Consider the following 20,236-nt stretch of genomic DNA (forward strand, 5'->3'; position numbering starts at 1 on the left):
CTTTTTCTGAGATACTTAATCTTTGTCAGCCCTCTAAATATTTCCTTCAAATCTTTATTCTGTAATGGAAAAGTGTGTATTGCTGTCTGTATTACAGATCAGAGAGAAATTTATAGGTAGGGTCTCAGTGCATAGGTCTTGTTAATGAGTGGTGGTAGTAAGGACATGGGTCTTGTTAATGAGTGATGGTAGTAAGGACATGGGTCTTGTTAATGAGTGATGGTAGTAAGGAAGCAGTAGCTTGACCAGAAGAGGGGTGCAGCAGATGCCAGGCTTTAACGTTTTCACTACAGTGTGGTGTTCGAGCAAGAGTTTGTCTTGGGAAGAAGTTAATGTTTCACTGGTCATTCTGTGTTATTTTCCTCACCACTGGTCATGAGTTCTGGGTAGTGATAAAAAGAATGAACTCTCCGAAACAAGCTGTGGAAACGAGGGTTTTATATTGACTTATGCTCCACCCTGAGGTCAGAAACTTGGTAACCAAGGGATCATACAGTAGAGTTGCTGTTGTTTTCGGTTTGCAGGAGCCCACTGAAGCAGTTTAAGAACCTAGTAAAGATATTCCCTGGCTATCTGACATGGGAGGAGGGGCATGCCATGACTGGCCTCTTGAGATGTGCTTGGAAATGATGATATTCAGCTTTCTATAGGTTGCTTTGGGGTTCCTGTAGGATGAGTTGTAGACCAGTGCTGGGAAATAGGAAGTCTGCTCTGCCGTAAGCAGCTTGCCTTCTTCACAGCTGCCACCAGAATAAGCTGTTTTTTTTAAATGCCATTAAATCTAAAAATGTTCATCCGTTTACAAGTCACCATTTGTCATACTGTTGTGAGATCTCACATTGATTATTGATGCACATATAATATTGTGCTGTCCACAGAAGTAGACTAACTTCTTAGCCTGACAGTTGTTTCAACAGCTTGCACTTTCCATGTCATGATTCTGCCTATTGTGTTTAAAGTTCCTGCATTTACATTTTCAGCTAGAAGTCTGCTAATATGTGGCCATCATATTACCAGGCTAGACCTGCACTGTCAGTGAATATAAAATCTTGGAGAGAAGTACTCCCATAAGTGTGACTTTTCAGCCTTGTAATTTACAAAGCCTGTGTAGAGCATCTTCTGCCCTACCTTGCATGTCAGAAGGATGGCAGTAGTTGAAGGCTTCTTGTACAGACATTTTCATGAGGATCCAGTATGCATTTCTAAACATCCAGCAGTTAGACCCTAGCCAAAAAGACCAAAGCATGTTAGGAAACTTATGGACTTCTGGACTCCGTAGGCAGTGAGCTCATCCTTAATTAGTGATGCCTTGGGCTGTCACCAGTCCTTAGCATGAAGGGCTCAGGGCAGATATGTCTTCCACTCTCAGCCTTGAGGATCCGTTCCAAGTTGCTGGCACCACCCATCTTCCGATCAAATAAGCTTGATACTGCCTGAGTGACTTTTTATTCCTAAAAGAAAAATTAGGTTTGTCCCCTACAATATCACCAATATCTGGGTCTTGTGTTAAGATTGACCAATACTTATTAATAATGCCCGTGACAACACATATCACTCAAACTCAGTGGGCACACATACACAATTGTTCACCCTCCTCCTCTTGTGGGTGATATTATGTGTTGATGGACTCCTCCTATCAGAGTAATGAGGTTTCCCAATGTCACATCTCCGATCTGGTGCCTTGGACAATATCTCAAGTAGTGGGATCAATATAACCCCTCTCCAAGAACCTTTGCTCTAAGTCAGTCAGTTCACTGTCAAATATTTTTCCTCAGTGGTGAGTCTGGAAGCTCTCAAGGTCTGACTTTTGACAACATTAGTAAAGATGTGCTTGGGGTGCATACTGTTTCTGTGCAAAAGGTGGTTTGTATGGCAATCTTTCCTATACAATCCTGGTGGATAAATTCCCTGTGTTATCCTGATATATACATAAATCAAGGAAATTAATTTCATCATATGAAAAATTCACCTCAAATGCAAGAAAGGTGGTCATGCCATTAATAAATTCACAGAAGCTCTCTAACTCTACCGTATCACCCTTCCACAGCAGAAACAAGTCATCCACAAAACGTTTGTAGAAGATCACTTGTTCCCATCTGTTTCCTAAGAGCACATGCTGATTCTCCCAGTTAGCCATGACTAAATTGGCGTAGCTATTGGCACTAGACATGCCCATAGCTATGCCTTCCTTCTGTAGATATATTTCATGTTCAAACACCGTGGCATTATTCTCTAAAATCAGTGTCATTAAATGGCATAGCAAATAAACATGTCTACCTTCATAGGTCCTGCCAGAAATCAAATATTCCTGCAGCATGTCAACACCCAACTCGTTCGGTATACATGTGAACAAGGATCGTACATCCAGTGTAACCAGCAAGAATGATCCTTTCTGAAGTTTAGCATCTTTGTTATAGTTAAACAAATCATGTAAAAATTGCTTGGAGTCCTTGAGGATGTAGTTCTTATCTACTACAGATCTCAAGTTCCTCTCCACAAATAATGATAAAGGTTCTGTTATCCAGTTTTTCCCTGAGACTATAGGTCTCAAAGGGGCTGTAACCGGATTTTTATGGATCTTAGGTAGTCCATTTATAACAGGTGTCAACGGTATAGGCACTTTAAAGTAGTTATACAAGTCTAAATCAATAATGTTATTCAAAAACATATCATGAACATTGTCTTCCACATTTAAAATCAATTTTCTGAGCTCTCCTGGACTAATTGATTTGTAAACTTTATTGTCACACATGTCCAACATAGACCTAGTATAGTACTTTCTGTCCATAACTACTATTGGACCATCCTTGTCTGCTGGTTTAATCACAATGGATTGTTCCATCTGTAAATTTTTTAGAGCATCATTCTCTTGTTTACTCATCTTGCAAAAACTGTCTTGTCTCTTGTCCCCCAGTTTTTCAAGCAATTCTGTCTCACATAACTGCAAAAAAATGTCCATAGTGGGGTGACCTGGTGGTATGAACGTGCTAGGTTTTTTGTATCTGGCACTTGTCAATACCAGAGTCTTCCTTGAACATCAATTTTAGAAGTAAATTCCTATGAAATGTGCATGCTGTGCTTGTATTTTCTTAATTTTATATAAAAGATCTTCGAATTTGTGTACATCTCTCAAGAAAGCAGAAAAATCAATGTTACCATATTCATTTTCACTGTCATTCATAGTCTGTACATTCTCTAGCAATAAACTGGGTTTCTTCTTTGCAAACTCGATGATTTTAGAACAAAATTCACACCTGGTCCTTCGAACGTACGTGGGTTATTGCTGATACTATCACAGTTGCATTAAAAGGGGAGCTTGCCTTGTTTGCATTTCTTTCCGCCATTGCCACCAACCACGAAGAGATAATGAGAAAATATCCAAACATCAATCAAATCGCAGTCAGTAGAACGAGGTTGTCCGATATCAAAAATAAATATATTGTCCACAAAAACATCCAACAAACCACTCAATGGCTTCAAAGATTGTAGATAAAAACAGGTACATTTATTCGGTGAGCACTTTCGTGGTGTAGATACCACTTCATCAGACCTAAAATTAACTGATCTATACAGTCTCCATATACTAATGGTAATTACGAACCAACCAATCACAAATGACAAAAATTAACTAAAAGTGACTTCTTAAAGAAACAACACATCATTGTTATAAAATGAACTACTTATTTGTCTAGAATAGCTAGAGCTGTACCATAAAAAATAACTAATAAAATAATAAAGCTGTGTGAATGTATGTACATACACACATACATATAAAAAGTGTAACAAAATGTTCATTCGAATAATTCTGATAACTCTCCCTGTATAAATAACCTATAACGTTTCTTAGTTCAGCTATCTGGCTAATGATCTGGATTTTAATAGGGGTTTGAGAGGTACCCTGTCATTCAAGCCTCTCCCTTTGTCTGCCCTAAGTCTCACTATCCACCTGCTTTCAGTTGTCTCTGTAAAATTCACATAGTCTCCCTCTCTTTCATTTTCATGAACGTTCTCAACCACAAGAAACCTAAATGTATGCAATGGGTCTGTTATGTACATGTTTCGCTAGAGCATTTGTGCAATCATTATTCCTGATTTTCAACATATGTTCCCTGATCCTGAATCTGAATTTCCTGTTGGTCTTGCCAACATAAGAGGATGAGCACGAGTTGCAAATAGCAAGAAATACAATATTCATGCTATTGCAACTTGCTCTGACCTTAAAAGTATACTCCTTCTTAAGATCTGGATGTATAAATTTATTGCTGCTATCAATATGCTTACACTGGTTACAATTGTAACAAGCAACAGTCCCTCCCTTTCTGTTGACCTCATCCATGTGTAAGTGTTTCTTAGGGTCACATAGATACTGCCTGAATGACTTTTTATTCCTAAAAGAAAAATTAGGTTTGTCCCCTACAATATCACCAATATCTGGGTCTTATGTTAATCTCATTATGCTATGATCAATGTTTCTGTTTTGGCTGTCTGAATAGACAGAAAACTCTGGCCAAGCACAGGCTTATCAAGAAAAATTTAAATTGTGTTTTGTCTCTGTCATCTGGCAAAGAATCAGTTTTCTCACTGGTATATAATCTTCATAGTAAAAAAAAACAAGTTTGTTCATTTGTCCTTTGAGCTAGTTGGCAATGTTCACCTGAAGTTTGTCTCCTGGAAGATGTTTTTAGGCATTCATAACATCTGACAGGTGGATCTAAAGCTATAAATCTTAATTTGTATGAGATATTACTTGGTTTTTCACAAAGTTCAGGGTCTCCGTCAGTAGAACCCATTTTTTGTTTCATCTCTTCCAGTCATAGACCATCTGCATGTGCAGTCTGAATGAAGAAATTAAAAATAAATAAATAAAAGGAGTAATTCACACACCTCGACTAATCACAGAAGGTAGAGAATCCCATTGACAACTGAAATGTGTAAATGTTAACAGAACAGAAAAAATATGAATTAATTTTAGTAGCAAGTAGGAGAGGGAAGCAGCATGAGAGAACAGAGTCAAAGTGGGAGTGATGCACGTAAGGAGGGAGTTGGTTAATGTGTCCAGCGGTAAAGCACTTGTCAGAATTTTGATGGAGGTGTCTTTTGAGGTGTACTCTGAAAGATGAGACTTTTTTGGTGTGGTGGAAGGGATTTCTAGAGTTTGGGTACAAGAATGGAGAAGGACAAATCAGTACAGTGACGTCTAGCATGGGGTGTTTGGAGTGAAGACTTTAATTGGAAGGGGTTGTAGGGGATGATTTTATTATGGGTTTGGTTGCAAGAGGTGGAAAGGTAGCTGGTTGAAGTAGTTTGAGAAAAAGTGATCCGAGGAGTAGCTCAACTCTGAAAGAGACTGGTAGCCATTTGGCTTTGATGATGGGGGTGCAATGGTGTTCCTGAGGGGGAAATTGGAAATGAATCGGCAGATTTTGTTTTCCATGGACTTGTAGAGTGTATGATTCTTTTTATAGAGGCTGTTTAGCTATGATGGGGAGCCGATGCTTAAGTTAAGTATGGAGGACTCCTTTACCTGTTGCAGCACTAGCTGTTCTGAAGAGAAATGGAAATATTTTCCAGGACCAGGATAAGAGGACTGATCTTTTTCCTTGAGTTTTCAGTGTGGTTTTGGAGTTGACTTGTGTAGCCATAGACCCAAGTATTTAAAATATGTGGTTATTTGTATTGGGGAACCATAGAGCTTCACTATGTTGAGGTTTCTAGGAGTTTCTTTTCAGCTCTTTTGAGCTTCCAAATGTCTACTTTTTATTTTGGAGGGATTTAGGAGTAGTTTATGGTAATTTAGCCAAGAATGAAGGGAGTGGAGGTCAGACTGAGTTTTGAGTAGTTGAATATGACAGACTAGATCAAAGGATAACCATGTCATTTGCATAAATAGTGATTGGAAGGTTAGGGAGGACGGAGGGTAGTTTGTTAATAAAGATTGAAAACAATAGAGTAAGTATGGATCCCTGGGGCACTCCTGTGGTAAGGGATGCTGAAGGTGATAGGGAGGAGCCTATTTTGACATAGTACTTTGACTTTACTCCTCTCTTGCCTCTGTCTGACCCTCAAGATATTCCTGAAACAGGCTTCTCTCTGAATATCACACAAGACTGAGTCCTAAAAGTGCTATCAGAAGCCAAAAATACTGCACTGATTGGTCCTGGCAGTATCCCCCCGGATGCATTTTAAATAACATGAAGCATGATTTAGCTACACCCCTAACAGCACTGTTCAGTATCAGTCTCCATAAAGATTTTGTACCAAGCAATTGGAGAACAGCTACAGTCATTTTCTTGCAAAATGGAGGACCTCCCATACACCCCCAAGCAGTTACAGATCCACAAGTCTGACCAGCCTCATATGTAAAGCCATGGAATGACTTCTCATGGAAGTAATCAATCAGGACATAGAGAACCTCCAAACACTGGAACCATCTCAGTTTGGAGTCATCAAGGGCAGGTCATGTTTATTCAACCTGGTTGATTTTTTTTTTTTTTTTTTTTTTTTTTTTTTTTGTGAAAACGTCACCAAAGAAATGGATTAAGGCAAAATGGTACACACTGCATACCTTGACGTTGCTAAAGCTTATGACACAATTTCCCTACTCAGGCATATTAGAAAAGCTAGATAAAGTACGAATAGCCACCCATCATCACCTGCTGGATTGCCAAGTGTCTCACATGTAGCATGCAGATAATCAAAATAGAAGACGTTACCTTCGCAAAGAAAAAAGTCACCAGTGGAGTCCCCCAGGGTTCTGTGCTTGGACTTCTCCTGTTTGTCATCTACTTTTCTGAGGTAAAAGCTCTAGCTGACTTAAGTTTGCAGATGACTGCAAATTAAGAGCAGTCATTGATTCCCCCAGTGACTGCAAATTAAGAGCAGTCATTGATTCCCCCAGTGACTTGACCAACCTGCAGGAAGGTTTGTCTCAAGTACATAACTGGTGTTAAAACCAAGGTCTGAAACTAAATGCCAAAAATGCATTAAGTCCTTTGGGAAGTCACCTACCCCAGTGAACTACCACATTGACAATACTCCCTTAAGAGTTGAACCAGTTCAGGATTTGGGAACTTATGTGGATATTGACCTAACTTTTGACCAGCATGTATCTATTGTTGTAAGAAAGTCCTTCTATATTGCACAGCGTATAAACAAAGGGATTATGTCTAAAACTAGGGATGTCATTGCCCCCCTTTATTTAGACCTCATTAGGCCAGATATTGAATATATAATGCCCCCCCCCTTGGCATGCATCTGTAAAGATAAATGCAACAACTGAATGGCCCCAGAGATATCTTACTAAAAGGATACAAGGCCTGAGCAACATGTTCTGCATGGACCGACTCAAAGCCATGTCACTATACTTTGTATCCTACAGACTGCTACGAGGTGACATGTCTTTGGCATACAAGGCATTCTCCCACTCATTACTGATGGATTTACTACACATCCATAAGTCATATGGCATTAGAAATACTCATTCTAGGGATCTAAACCTCTTTTGCAACATCAACAGAATGGTATGGAGGAAGAGGTATATTTTGCAGAGGATACAGCCGCTGTGGAACAGACTGTCTGTCCACATAAAACAAAGTTCATCCCTATCCATTTTCAAGCGCAACTTAGATCTATGTATGGGAATCAGAAAATTTACCTGGGGGCTGCCTCCTGTGCTACTAATGGACAGATGCAGCTCCTAAATGCTTTATCCCATGCATCGGTACCATCTATGTTATGACCCCATTTATTCTCATTCAATGTCATATTTATTGACCATGGAATGTTTAAAGCCAATCTATAACCAAATAGGATAGTTTATTTTGAGTACAAAATGGGAAATTGGCTAGGCTAAAAGTGTCCCACAAAGACAGCTAGCCTAGTACTTTTTCTGAACCTATGCAATACATATTTGTTAAGAAATGTTGGAACCAGGTGATATTGCTGGGGCTAATCCTGATTTCTTGGAGAGAGTGAAGGAGTAGGAAGTAGTCAATAAGATCAAAAGCTTTGGAAAGGTCAATGAAAGAGCTCCTGAAATGTTTATTTTATTAATGTTGATAAGGATCTCTTCTGTAAGTCACCATAGTGCTGTCATTGTACTACTGCAAGGCCAGAATCCATGCTATTTGAGTGAGGAGGAGGTACTGTTGAATGTAGGTGGACAATTGGTTGTAGATCACTTTTTCAAGTGTTTTCTCATGTGTAGGGCAGAAGTGAGAGTTATTTTCTGCCTGAGGCTGTTTGGTAAGGGTTTGAAAGGGCATCTGTTTTCCATATGTCTAGCATTGTGTTTTGAGTTAAACAGAGGTTCTAAATATGGAAAAGAGATGTGATCAGAGTGATATTAAACAAGGAAGTAGGTTATCTGCATCAGTCGTGTATCCAGGGGCATGCTTTCTAGAAAAGGGTCACAGTCTTTGAGTAATTTTCTTAAAAATAGAAGAAGGGGATAAAAGGAAGGGAGACTGGGTGAGTTAGAGGGAGAAGGAGAGGTTGCAGCACTTGGGAGGTTGCTGAATTCCTTATGAAAGCCAAGTGTTTCGCAGTTGGCCTTGAGCCATCTGGATTGTGATAGGGGGAGGAGGTGGAATCAGTGGATTTTTGGCCTGTGAGAAGATTTACTTCCTACCAGAAATATTTGTGTTTCTCTGGCAGAGCAAGTTGTTTGTTTTTGAAATAGTTGGTTTTGTGCTGGTTATGGCTTGCTTAGCTAGGTTGCGCAGAGGTAAAAGCTGTACAGTTTTCTGTTGAGGGGCTTTATCTCTAAGACCACCACACATTATCCTTAAGTTTGAGAAGAACTTTCAGTTCAATAGTTAAGCAAGGGTTTTTGTTGTATTTGAAAAGGTGCTGTGTGAGAGGGAGGAATTTATCTTGAAGTTGGAGGGTATGTGTAAGAGCTGGAGCGGCTGAGTCGAGGTTGTATAAGCTGATAATGGCAGACCAGTCAACATTGCTAGGTGTGTTTTGAGGTTTTCTGTATTGGTGTTGGATCTGGGTCTGATGGTAACTAGTGTGGTGGGCAGTTTTGGTGACAAGTAGATGATTGGAAGGTTACTGGGGAGAGGTCACTGAATGAGGATGCAACAACAGATATATTGGAAATGGAGGGTTGTTGGTGATTAGCAGATCCAGGAGAGAGTGGTGGTTTATTTGGAGATTTGGATGGGTAGCATCATTGACTTAACTACATAAGGTTGCTGTTGGCTAGGAAATCGGCAATGTCAATTCTTGGGAGACCTAGATAGTTTAGATTAAAATCACCTAGAATAGCAATCTTGTTTTAGTTGTGGGCAGCTGCGGTGATAACAATGGATTAAAATTTAAGAGAGCCTGGAGGAGAAAGGTAAGAGACTGGTATTAGAAGTGGTCTTCCTGTTGGGAAGTTTTTGAGAAAGAACCAGTTGGATTTCACTGTCTGAGAAGGCATTTGCTTAAGCAATGATAGAATGAGTGGGCCCCACCTTGTCTATTACCAGGTCTTGTGTCTTGCAGGTATGTGCAGGATGGAAGCAGATGCTAAAAATTAGTGCTGTTTTGTTTGAGATATGCTTCAGTGAGAGCTGTGATATTAGGTAAGTGGGCTTTAAGGAAAGTGTGTATCTTGTCAAGTTTATTAGAGGTGCATTGGACATTAATTAATGCACAGGAGAGAGTGGAGGTGTTTAGAAAAGTTATGGGGTGTTGTGCAGTGGTGGTGGTGGGTAGCCTGGAACAGATTCAATGGTGTCTCTTTTCAGAGGCAGGATCTTGAGGAAGAGTGAAGAAGGATCATTCATACCCTAAATATGTATCGTATTCTACCCAAGAGGTCTGTGTGAGCTGAAGCAGCTGCAGCCATGCTTGGTAGGGAAGTTTGGTAAGGGGTATATGTCCTGTCATTGCTTTTCATATTGTCAGATGACCAGTGCTTTTAAAGATAATTTGCCCATAATGATCCCTGCTTCCAGCTCTTGTTTTTTAACACCTTGTAGGTAGCAGGGATTAGCAGTATAAATGTCTGCTCATCTTTGTGAGTCTTTACTAAACATTGTTTTTTGAATTGCTCCTTCAAGAATTCTTGGCTCTTAGAGACTTCAGTGCATTAAGATTTGGACTTCTAACCCATTACTTCTCACGCTTTTTGGAATCATGCTTGCTTTGAGATGTGTATTTATATCATTTTGGAGTTTTTCACTGTTAGTGCAAAGGGCCCTTCAGAATAAGAGTGAGAGCAGTTGTTAAGTGCTAGTGCAATTACCTGATATTCAGGAGGATACTGGGCTATGCTAGAGGTACGGGTGTACTCTCCTGCTCTCACTATTGAAGAGCCAGTCCACTCACTTGGGGTATCTTGTCCCTTGTGTAAGTGTTGCGTGCTTGTCTAATTTAATTTTATCTAGTAGATAAAGCTCAGCTTACCCATGTTCCTTGAGATATCAAAACTGGGAAGCATGTGGCAGTGAGGGTTCCTCTGTCCTGTAATAGTAACACCTGGGCATATACTGACAGGAGATGGTTTTATTCCAAGTGCGAGAGCTTGGAGGTCTTTGAAGAGTTGCAGAAAGCACTGTTATAAGGTGATCACAGTTCTCACCCTCTGCAGAGGGCTCTCTTAAAGATAAGCTGGTTTGGTGAGTATGCTCTTCTGTTTTTTGCTTTGCAAGTCAGCAGTACTGCCTTTCTTTCCATACCCTTTATTTTGTCACTGTTTGCTGTTGGGACAGGAGTGGACTAGAATGTATTCAAATTTATTTCCTTCTGACAAACAAAAAATAAACATATTTCTCAAGTAAATTGCTAATACTGGAACAGAGTGATCAAGTATATTAAATGGAGATCTTTGTAACTTGTCTCCAACCTTATGTTGAGTATTGCTTTGTGAGAATGGCTACATGTGTGTGAGAGCTGATGCTTTCTTGTGAACGGTTTCTGTATAGTCTCCAGTAAAAATATGTACTGTCCAATTGGAAAGTGTGGTGAACAAAATATTTACACAAAATCATCCATCCATCCACATCCCCTCTTACCCATTTTTGCTCAGGGGGTCAGGGTGTCACATCAACAGTATCTAGACAGTGTTCACACCGCCAGTTGGCTAGTCTGACACTTTAAGTTTTCACATAAAATAATATCATAATACATGGTGTGTTTCAAAAGGAAAGTAAAAAACGTGTTTTGATGTTTAAAGTAGAAATAATAATTTGTGCTTTTGCCATTGTTAAGTCTTTAATCATGGTGCGCTTGCATTGTCTTGATAAGAAGTGGTTAAATCCTGTATTTTATTTTTTCAGCTTCCTATGGTACTGAAAGTACCAAGGCTGAATGCTTCTCCTTTGGCACTGTGTGACAGACCTTTTTCATTGCTGGGCTTTGGAGATGTCCTTGTGCCAGGTACTGTAGTAAAGTTAGCAGTCATTCTGGTATTTTTTTCACAAAATTTTAACATTTCTATTTAAAACGATATTTTTATGTATGTATTTGGGTGTAGATTTTGTGTGCATTTATTAACATTCCTTCCATGATCAAACAGTCCTACCCATGATCAGACATTGCCTTTAGATTTATTTATTTAATTGCAATATTTCAGTGCTTCTCAATTACATATTATACAGTTTTAAGTAACAAAAGAATAAAAAAAAATATAGGATAAAAACGTAATAAAATGCAAATAATGTTGACTTAGAAGACAGAGGTTACCTTCACTTAACCTGCATGAAATAAAATACAAATCTTTTGAAGTAGTTTTGATTTTCATCTGTGCAAGTTATCTTGTACAATTATGTATGTTTGTACCATTTTGTGTTGCGTATAAATTGTTTGGAGGCTGAAGAGCTTTGTGGGTTGATTCAGTGAATTATAAAGTTGGGTTCTGACACCTGTGGATTGATCTTTCTCTCATGCGCACACAGACAAACGTGGGCATATATTTTGGTAAGCATGGGTCAGGGGAGAGAGACATTCCAAATTTGTATTGTATTTGGCTATGTATGTTGAAGCTATTGCCACTCTTGTAGCCTTAGATGTTTCTAAACATTTTCAAAAGTATACAGGTGAGACGGGAGCTTTGTTTTACTTTTAATACAGAAGGGGTTGATGTCTTTTCCCCGCATATTGTTTTGTTTTATTGAAGGAATGGATGCTCATAATAGAGGTCAGGGCTGCATTAGCATTCAAATTGAACAGGATTTTATTACAGGTAGATGTCATCTAAGTGGCCCAACCCTCAGACATTTGGAACTCGCCCATTACTATTTGTCTGTTACCCTTGTAGGAGATGTCAGATTGGCACTGGATGCAAAGAGGTAAGGGCAGTCTGTGCCATGTCCAGATGTTCATCATAGTCTCCACTGTAGCAGTAGTCTTTGTATTTGGGACTTCTGCCTTAGAAGACCTAACATGCAGCCCAACTTCCAAAGCTTAGACCCTTCCCCCTTGCAACTGGATTAACATCATCCCTTGTGGACATTTGCTTACCAGTGGTATAAGTGAGCTGTCTGCCTATCCCTGTTCACTTCTTTCTTGCCAGTCTGTGAAAAGATTGATGCATATTGATACGAGTGTCACTAGTCTGTCAGTTTGGCCTGACTTCTAGGGTGACTAGATAAGTATCCTGTTGGTGAAAATCTTATTTTAATTTTCGTGCATACTTTTCACTGGCACTAAATAGTAATGGTTACCAATCAGAGTAATTGCATGACTTGCAGAAAGCAAATTCCACATGTAGAGTGTCACGTTCAGTGCATTTGCTGTCTTGAGTATGCCACCTGAGGCCACTCCTTGTTCCTGCTGTGACCACTTCACCAGGAAGGCGGTAAAGTGAAGAAATTACCTCTGCAAGACTTTCTAGGTACCTTGTCCAGGGCTGCCATGTGATTGAGTTAACTGAGAAGAGCCATCAAGATATTATTTCAGCATCTGAAGGCAACTCTAGGCCCAAGAGTATCAGGTCATTTGAAGCACTTTCATAGACTCAAACTCGTGTCTGTCTTTTTTTGTTCTGGAGGCCACCATGCACTCGGACAATGATGCCATTCCACCATCAATCAGACAATGATGCCATCCCACAATCAGTTAGTCCAGATGCCTCTTTGCATATATCTGGTGATTTCTAAGGGTGGGTGGTATTTCTGTAGTCTGTGCCATCAAGGACATCATTGGAACCATGATAGAGGTCCAGGCTACTGCTAGGATACTGAGACTTCCAAAATGTTCACCCCCCCACCCCACCCCACCCCCAAGCTGGGCAGAGTTGCCTTTATCTGAGATGTCATCCATCTTGCCACAACTTGAGGTGGGCAGGTTATACTTCTTCATTCCAAGGCCCTTAGATATTGTTTTATTCCATAAAATCCTGCAGCAAGCCCCTTCTGATTTTTCTGACTGAGATTGATTAACTTACTTTTCCACCAGAGGCTATATCATTTGGTGATTCTTCCAGTAGGATAAATGATTACTTTAAATGGGAATCTAAATAATTCTGTCTTGCCCAAAAAAATATATGGAGCTCATGAATCTGCCAGAGCCAAGGCCATTGGGCAAATTTTCAGTCACAGAAGCCTTAGGGGATGCATGTACCTATGCATCCCTGGATCTTGATTCCTAGTCCCCTGCTTCCAGGAAGCCTAAGTCATTTTATAGGTTGTGGCGTTTTGTAAGTGCCTATAAAAAATCCTGTTGATGGTCTACTGGAGGTGCCCCTGAATGCCAGCAAAAGTTGTAATGGTGTTGTCCAAAAAAACACTTTAGTGACAGGGAAAGTAAGATACAGGACCATTTTTGAAGAAATTTACCCTAGCTTTCAGGGTGTTAAACTGCTAAACTCAAATGTTAAAGTATCCCAGTCTCCATTGAAGGGAAAACTGTTGAGACTGAGATAAATATGCTGAATGATAAAATGCTAGACTAATGACACTTCATCTCCCAAGCTGGCAAGCACTGTATCAGATGCCACTATGAACTATGGGCACATTATACAGGGTGGTTGTCACGGAGTCAGTTACTGGTAGACAGACTCTGGGGACTCTCTCTGCCCCGTCATGTCACAGCATAGATCCTTAATGCAGCACTGGAGAAGGAGATGCTGTGTGGTTCCCCTTTTGAGGACAATTATTTAATAGACTTGAAGAAAAAGGGAAGTCCATGTACTTGTTTGAAACTTTTGATGTTCATTGTTGTGATCCTCATGTTTGGGATATCCTGCATGCATGTAGTCTGACTAGCTGGCCTGACTTCCAGAGCTTTACCTTCTCCCAGAGATTCGGCAATGGACCTCCCACCAAGACAAAAGGATGTTGATAGGGCAGTAGGACTCTTCTAGTATTGTGCCACTTATCTAGGCTGCTAACAACAGCACTGATGATCCAAGGAGCTGTAAAGTATTATTCTAGGCTGCTAACAACAGCACTGATGATCCAAGGAGCTGTAAAGTATTATTCTAGACTGCTAACAACAGCACTGATGATCCAAGGAGCTGTAAAGTATTATTCTAGGCTGCTAACAACAGCACTGAGGATCCAAGGAGCTGTAAAGTATTATTCTAGACTGCTAACAACAGCACTGATGATCCAAGGAGCTGTAAAGTATTATTCTAGACTGCTAACAGCAGCACTGATGATCCAAGGAGCTGTAAAGTATTATTCTAGGCTGCTAACAGCACTGAGGATCCAAGGAGCTGTAAAGTAATATTCTAGGCTGCTAACAACAGCACTGATGATCCAAGGAGCTGTAAAGTATTATTCTAGGCTGCTAACAACAGCACTGATGATCCAAGGAGCTGTAAAGTATTATTCTAGGCTGCTAACAACAGCACTGATGATCCAAGGAGCTGTAAAGTATTATTCTAGGCTGCTAACAACAGCACTGATGATCCAAGGAGCTGTAAAGTATTATTCTAGGTTGCTAACAACAGCACTGATGATCCAAGGAGCTGTAAAGTATTATTCTAGGCTGCTAACAACAGCACTGAGGATCCAAGGAGCTGTAAAGTAATATTCTAGGCTGCTAACAACAGCACTGAGGATCCAAGGAGCTGTAAAGTATTATTCTAGGCTGCTAACAACAGCACTGATGATCCAAGGAGCTGTAAAGTATTATTCTAGGCTGCTAACAACAGCACTGATGATCCAAGGAGCTGTAAAGTATTATTCTAGGCTGCTAACAACAGCACTGATGATCCAAGGAGCTGTAAAGTATTATTCTAGGTTGCTAACAACAGCACTGATGATCCAAGGAGCTGTAAAGTATTATTCTAGGCTGCTAACAACAGCACTGAGGATCCAAGGAGCTGTAAAGTAATATTCTAGGCTGCTAACAACAGCACTGATGATCCAAGGAGCTGTAAAGTATTATTCTAGGCTGTTAACAACAGCACTGATGATCCAAGGAGCTGTAAAGTATTATTCTAGACTGCTAACAACAGCACTGATGATCCAAGGAGCTGTAAAGTATTATTCTAGACTGCTAACAGCAGCACTGATGATCCAAGGAGCTGTAAAGTATTATTCTATTTATTTTTTGGCATTTGTTTAGCGGGAAGGTCTGATTGGGTTAAAATACCCCATTTGCACCAGAGGCCTGTGGAGAAAAGCTCCACAAAATACAGATAATTTGCAAAATATGCAAACAATTTAGAGGATAGACAACAGAGATAACAAAAAAAATTGTTATATGTGCAATGTGTTACTAGTAAATCATTTGTTATATGTGCAATGTTACTAGTATGTACTGTTCTGTTTGGCAGAATGAGCTAAACAGTGGCAACAGCCTTATACAATATGAAGATGGGTTGGAAAAGACTACAGTAGAAGAGAAAATAAACTGTATAAAAAGTATCCAAAAACTAGTGGGACTTTACATAAAAAAAAAAAAAAAAAAACGTGGAAAAGAGAAAGTAACTGTATCTTGCCATGCAGACATTATCATTGCATTACAAAAAGAAAAATGTAGAGTTAAAGGGCAAAATGGTAGAACAGGCCTCAATACAAGAAGAAATAAAAATAAAGCTGATATACCTGGCAGATTATTCTTTAAGAGAGTACCAATGTTGTACTGCAGTACCAGAAAAGGTAGAAGGGGCCAGCTGTATGTATTAGTAAATGGACAGGCATGGCAGTAGAGAAAATAAGGATAGAAACCATATACTAACTGGATGTTTTGGCTAAGAAAATACCAAAATCATTCATTGTTCAATTCCAGACATATGAACAGAAGGAAGAGATCTTATGAAAACTGAAGAAGAAAGATCAAAATCTGCAGTGAAACAGCCATTGTATACGAGGGTCATGATTATTTTGGGATAACCAGACAACAAGCAAGCATATTTCTCCTGGCTATCAGGATATTAAATGGGTGTATGCTTTAAGCTCCTATACCCAGCCCTATTTTATGTCTTTTTCCTAACTCATACTAAGGCCGATACAGATATGGAGGCAGCATTGGATGGGCTGAGAGAATCGGCAGAGGTGGCAGTATCCTTACCATCCAGTGATGACCAGCCCAAAAGACCGGTAAAAAGAAGGATTTTAATAAAGCAAACCAGAGAGTGCTAGTAAAACTTTTCTGTTTTTCCCAAAAGAAGCTGATGAGTTATCAGAAAAGTGTACAGGACGACTTCTGGATGGTAAGTGAATCCTCAAGAAACCCAACAACTAAGTAAGGTAGAAAAGCAGGAGGATGCCCAAAATATGACCCAGTGTATAGCTCCAGAGAAGACAAGGACTAATAATAGACTGTTTGGCATATTATGTCTCAGAGTTGCTCTTTGGCTAATGCTTTGTATTAAAGGAAAAATGTGTATGTTTGTAATGTTGCAGTCTTGGGTGTAGTCTAAAAATGATTATTAACCATTAAAAGCTATGCATAATTGAATTAAAACAAGACAAGAGTAGCAAGATGCCAAAGGGGAGCATGAGGGTAAGTATGATCTAATTGTCTAACGTGAAATAAACCTATTGTGGATATTATTTGAGGAGTGATTGGATTGATGATAAATGTTTAGCATAATGGTTAATGTCTTTGCCTCCCAAGCACAATGGTTTGCTCCTGACTTCTGGCCAATGCCCTTGTCTTTGGGTTTCCTCACACTTCCCAAAATGATGCTGGGTATTTCTGCTTCAAACTTGAAATGTCTGCCAACAGAGTGCACCCAAAATTATATGGAGATGGTGCCTGTTGGCAGAAGAGTTGTTTAGACTCCCACTGTAGGAATCAATTGTAGCGTGCAATATCCTCTAGACAGGAAAATGCAGGTCATAGGTTGTGCACCATGTCTGGGATAGCCATTTGACAAAAATTTGTCTAGGTGACTTGGTCATGTTGAAAAATGTCACCAAAAATGGGCAAGAGTTTTTTCCAGTGATAAGTGGGTTGAGGACCCTGACCCTATGCCAGGGACCCATGTTAAGGTGGGAGGTGTCAGTCTTTCTGTACTGGCCAGTGTGTACCCACCATAAAGCTCAGCTAGCTGGCTAGCTAGTTTGCAGTTGCCCAGCCTGGGTTAACTGGTATGTCTCTGTTTAGTGAAAGCTAGGCATAAAACATATCAACTTCCAAACATGAACTGAGAGTTGTTACACTGACTAATAGGGTCACTCATACAATGTAGCTTGGAGGCAGATGACATGATGATAGAGAGACTGGACATCCTATGTATCCAGGAGACAAGGTGAAAGGGTAGTTCTGCAAAGCCATTTGGTTGGGGATTCAGGATTTACTAGTCAGAAGGAAGACAGACTAGAAATGGTGTGGGAATTGGTGAGAGTCTTCTGAACATATTGAGGGATGCTGTCAGAATTAGTGATAGACACATGGCTGTCAGACTGCACCTTTAAGATAGGGTAGTACAGAAGGGCTGTGATAGTGAGGAAAAGAGTGTGTTCAAGCAGCTTTTGCAGGACCTACTCAGTAAAGCAGGAAAGCATGAGTTGGTGTTAACAGGAGGACCTGATTGCTAATATTGTGACAGAGCAGATAAGAGGACTGCCTAGGTTCGCATAGGTGAGGCAGCAGGAGTAAAGGAGAGGCCATTCAGCACTGTTTTGTCTGGCAAATGGCTTGATGGCAGCCAACACATGGTTCTGCAAGTGAGATTAGTCACAAGATTGCTTACAAGAGTGGTCAGCATGCTTCTCCGGTAGAGTTCTTCTAGTAAGGAAAAGGCGTTTGGGGTAGGATCAGAGACTGCAAAGTCATCTCCATTGAAGCACAGTCCACAGCATCATCCACTTGTAGCCACAGTCTTCTGCAAGCAGTAGGCAGAGAAGCATGTAATATCAACAGAGACCAGGCTGAAGACCTAGAAGTTGATGCCAGCAAAAGCAAAAAAAAAGTTTAAAGAATTACTCGGGGCTGTAGCACCATAGGAAGAAGAGAAAATAGGTAGAACTGAAGAATGGCAGCATCTCAAAACCGCATATCTACAGACTATGGAAGCGATATGTAGCCTAGCCTAATATGAAAAATAAGGCAGTTAAGGAAAGTTGAAGGTAGAATGCAGAAGTCTAGAAATTTATCAAAAGAAAGGGGTGCATGAAACCCTGTTCAGTTCACTGTCCTAGAATGCTGTAGTTTAACTTAGACCTAGTACGTGCTGAGGCCATGCATAGCTCTTGGCACACATTTTAATGGATATAAGTCTAGATAATTTTATTCATTCATTCTTTCATGGGAAGAGTGGCACATTACCTGACATAGGGGTACAAGGTTAGGTACACCCAGTTACTGGGACAGCTAGACAGTTTCCAGCATGTTCCTACTTATGATTCCTTTCCCATCCTCTTGTATTACACTGTCCTCATGCTTTTTCTTTGTCCTCCACCTCTCCACCTTTCATTACTCTCCGCCTGTTCTATCAGCCTTAGTCCTCTCCTTTTCCTTACTGTATGGTCTCTTATCTGCTATAATCTCAGCCCCTCCTTACTGCTCTACATTTTCTACTACTAAACTTTTTCTGCTTGTATTGTTTCTTTGTCTCCTGCAGTACAAATGTATGCCAATAGTTATGACCAAATGAATGCAGGTAAAATGTTTTACTACATTGTTTAATATTACCAGCTAATGTATGTTGAAATGTATTTTTTAATGCATTATATATTTATATGTAATTTTTCTCCCCTGGATGACTTTCCCTGCAAACAAAGGCAGTAAATAAAATAAATAATAGTTGAGGGTTATAACTTGACTGGCTGTCATGTATTTTAGTACTTGTCCATTTTGAATATGGTAAGTGGCATCTACTTATCACATCACAAAGAACATGTAATAGATGTGCATGGGTAGTGACAATAGTGGTATAAAATGTCTGTATCAGGCACTAGCTACAAAGGACAGGAATACAACACACAAGCTATAACCTGTTAGCTACCAGTAGGAGCAGATATATGCAGAACAGGAATGAAAGATGGGATCTATCATGATTAAACAGCCTATTCCATGTATATACGACCCCAGCTGGAGTGGACTGACTATGAACTGTGTGTTAAATTATAAAAATATTGTATGTCATGTAAATTGGAGATAGATCTGATAAAGCTCTGTTAAGGGTGGAAGCACTTCTTTATTGAAAAAAAAAATTAAATGGGTAAGTATCGATTTCTAAACAAGTTATAAGTGCTTGAAATCTCACCAATTCGTGTTTTTTTCATGGTTTTAAGAGATCTTGGCCAGCAACTTTATTGCTTAAGAAGTACTAGTTTTCTCCGTATTTTAATGTTTTTCCTTAAGGGTGTGGAGACATCTTATCTCTAAGACTGGAAAACTGGCATTTCACTACAAGATCTGTTTCTCTATACATACACAAGCACATATGTATGCGTGGATTCCTATCAGAATGTTGACTTACCATCACACGGAACTGCATATGATCGAGACAGAAGCGCCATAAAGCCACAAAAGCAAAAGTAAACATTGCCAAAAGTGTAAAACATTGAAACGCAACCGCGCATGTGCCACCGACACCAGTCGAAACTTCTAAAACAATGCAAATAAAAAGAAACATTTTAAATAAAATTGCATTTTTCATAACATTTGTGCGGGGCCCCCATGTGCTGAGCTATGCCCCCCACCCCCTGCAAATTATATATACCAACTCTGAGATCGCACTATGGTGGAGATAATGGTAAATGTCAGTGGCACATACACAGTTGCATTTCAGTGTTATACATTTTCAGCAATGTTTACTTTTGCTTTTGTGGATTTATGGTGTTTCCGTCGCAGTCATATGCAGTTCGGTATTATGGTAAGTTGACTTTCTGATAAC

General features: G+C 39.8%; 1 protein-coding gene across 1 annotated transcript in view; it reads left to right on the plus strand.

Annotated features, from left to right (window-relative positions):
• SPPL2B (signal peptide peptidase like 2B) overlaps positions 1-20,236 on the plus strand; it is an 859,053-nt gene that overhangs the window by 636,903 nt on the left and 201,914 nt on the right. The window contains exon 11 of the mRNA XM_044054743.1: positions 11,274-11,373. Coding sequence (XP_043910678.1) covers positions 11,274-11,373 — 100 coding nt within the window. The remainder of the gene's footprint in view (positions 1-11,273; positions 11,374-20,236) is intronic.

Source organism: Protopterus annectens, chromosome 13.part0 (genome assembly GCF_019279795.1).
Source record: "Protopterus annectens isolate FY-2018-M chromosome 13.part0, PAN1.0, whole genome shotgun sequence".
NCBI classification, from domain to species: Eukaryota; Metazoa; Chordata; order Ceratodontiformes; family Protopteridae; genus Protopterus; species Protopterus annectens.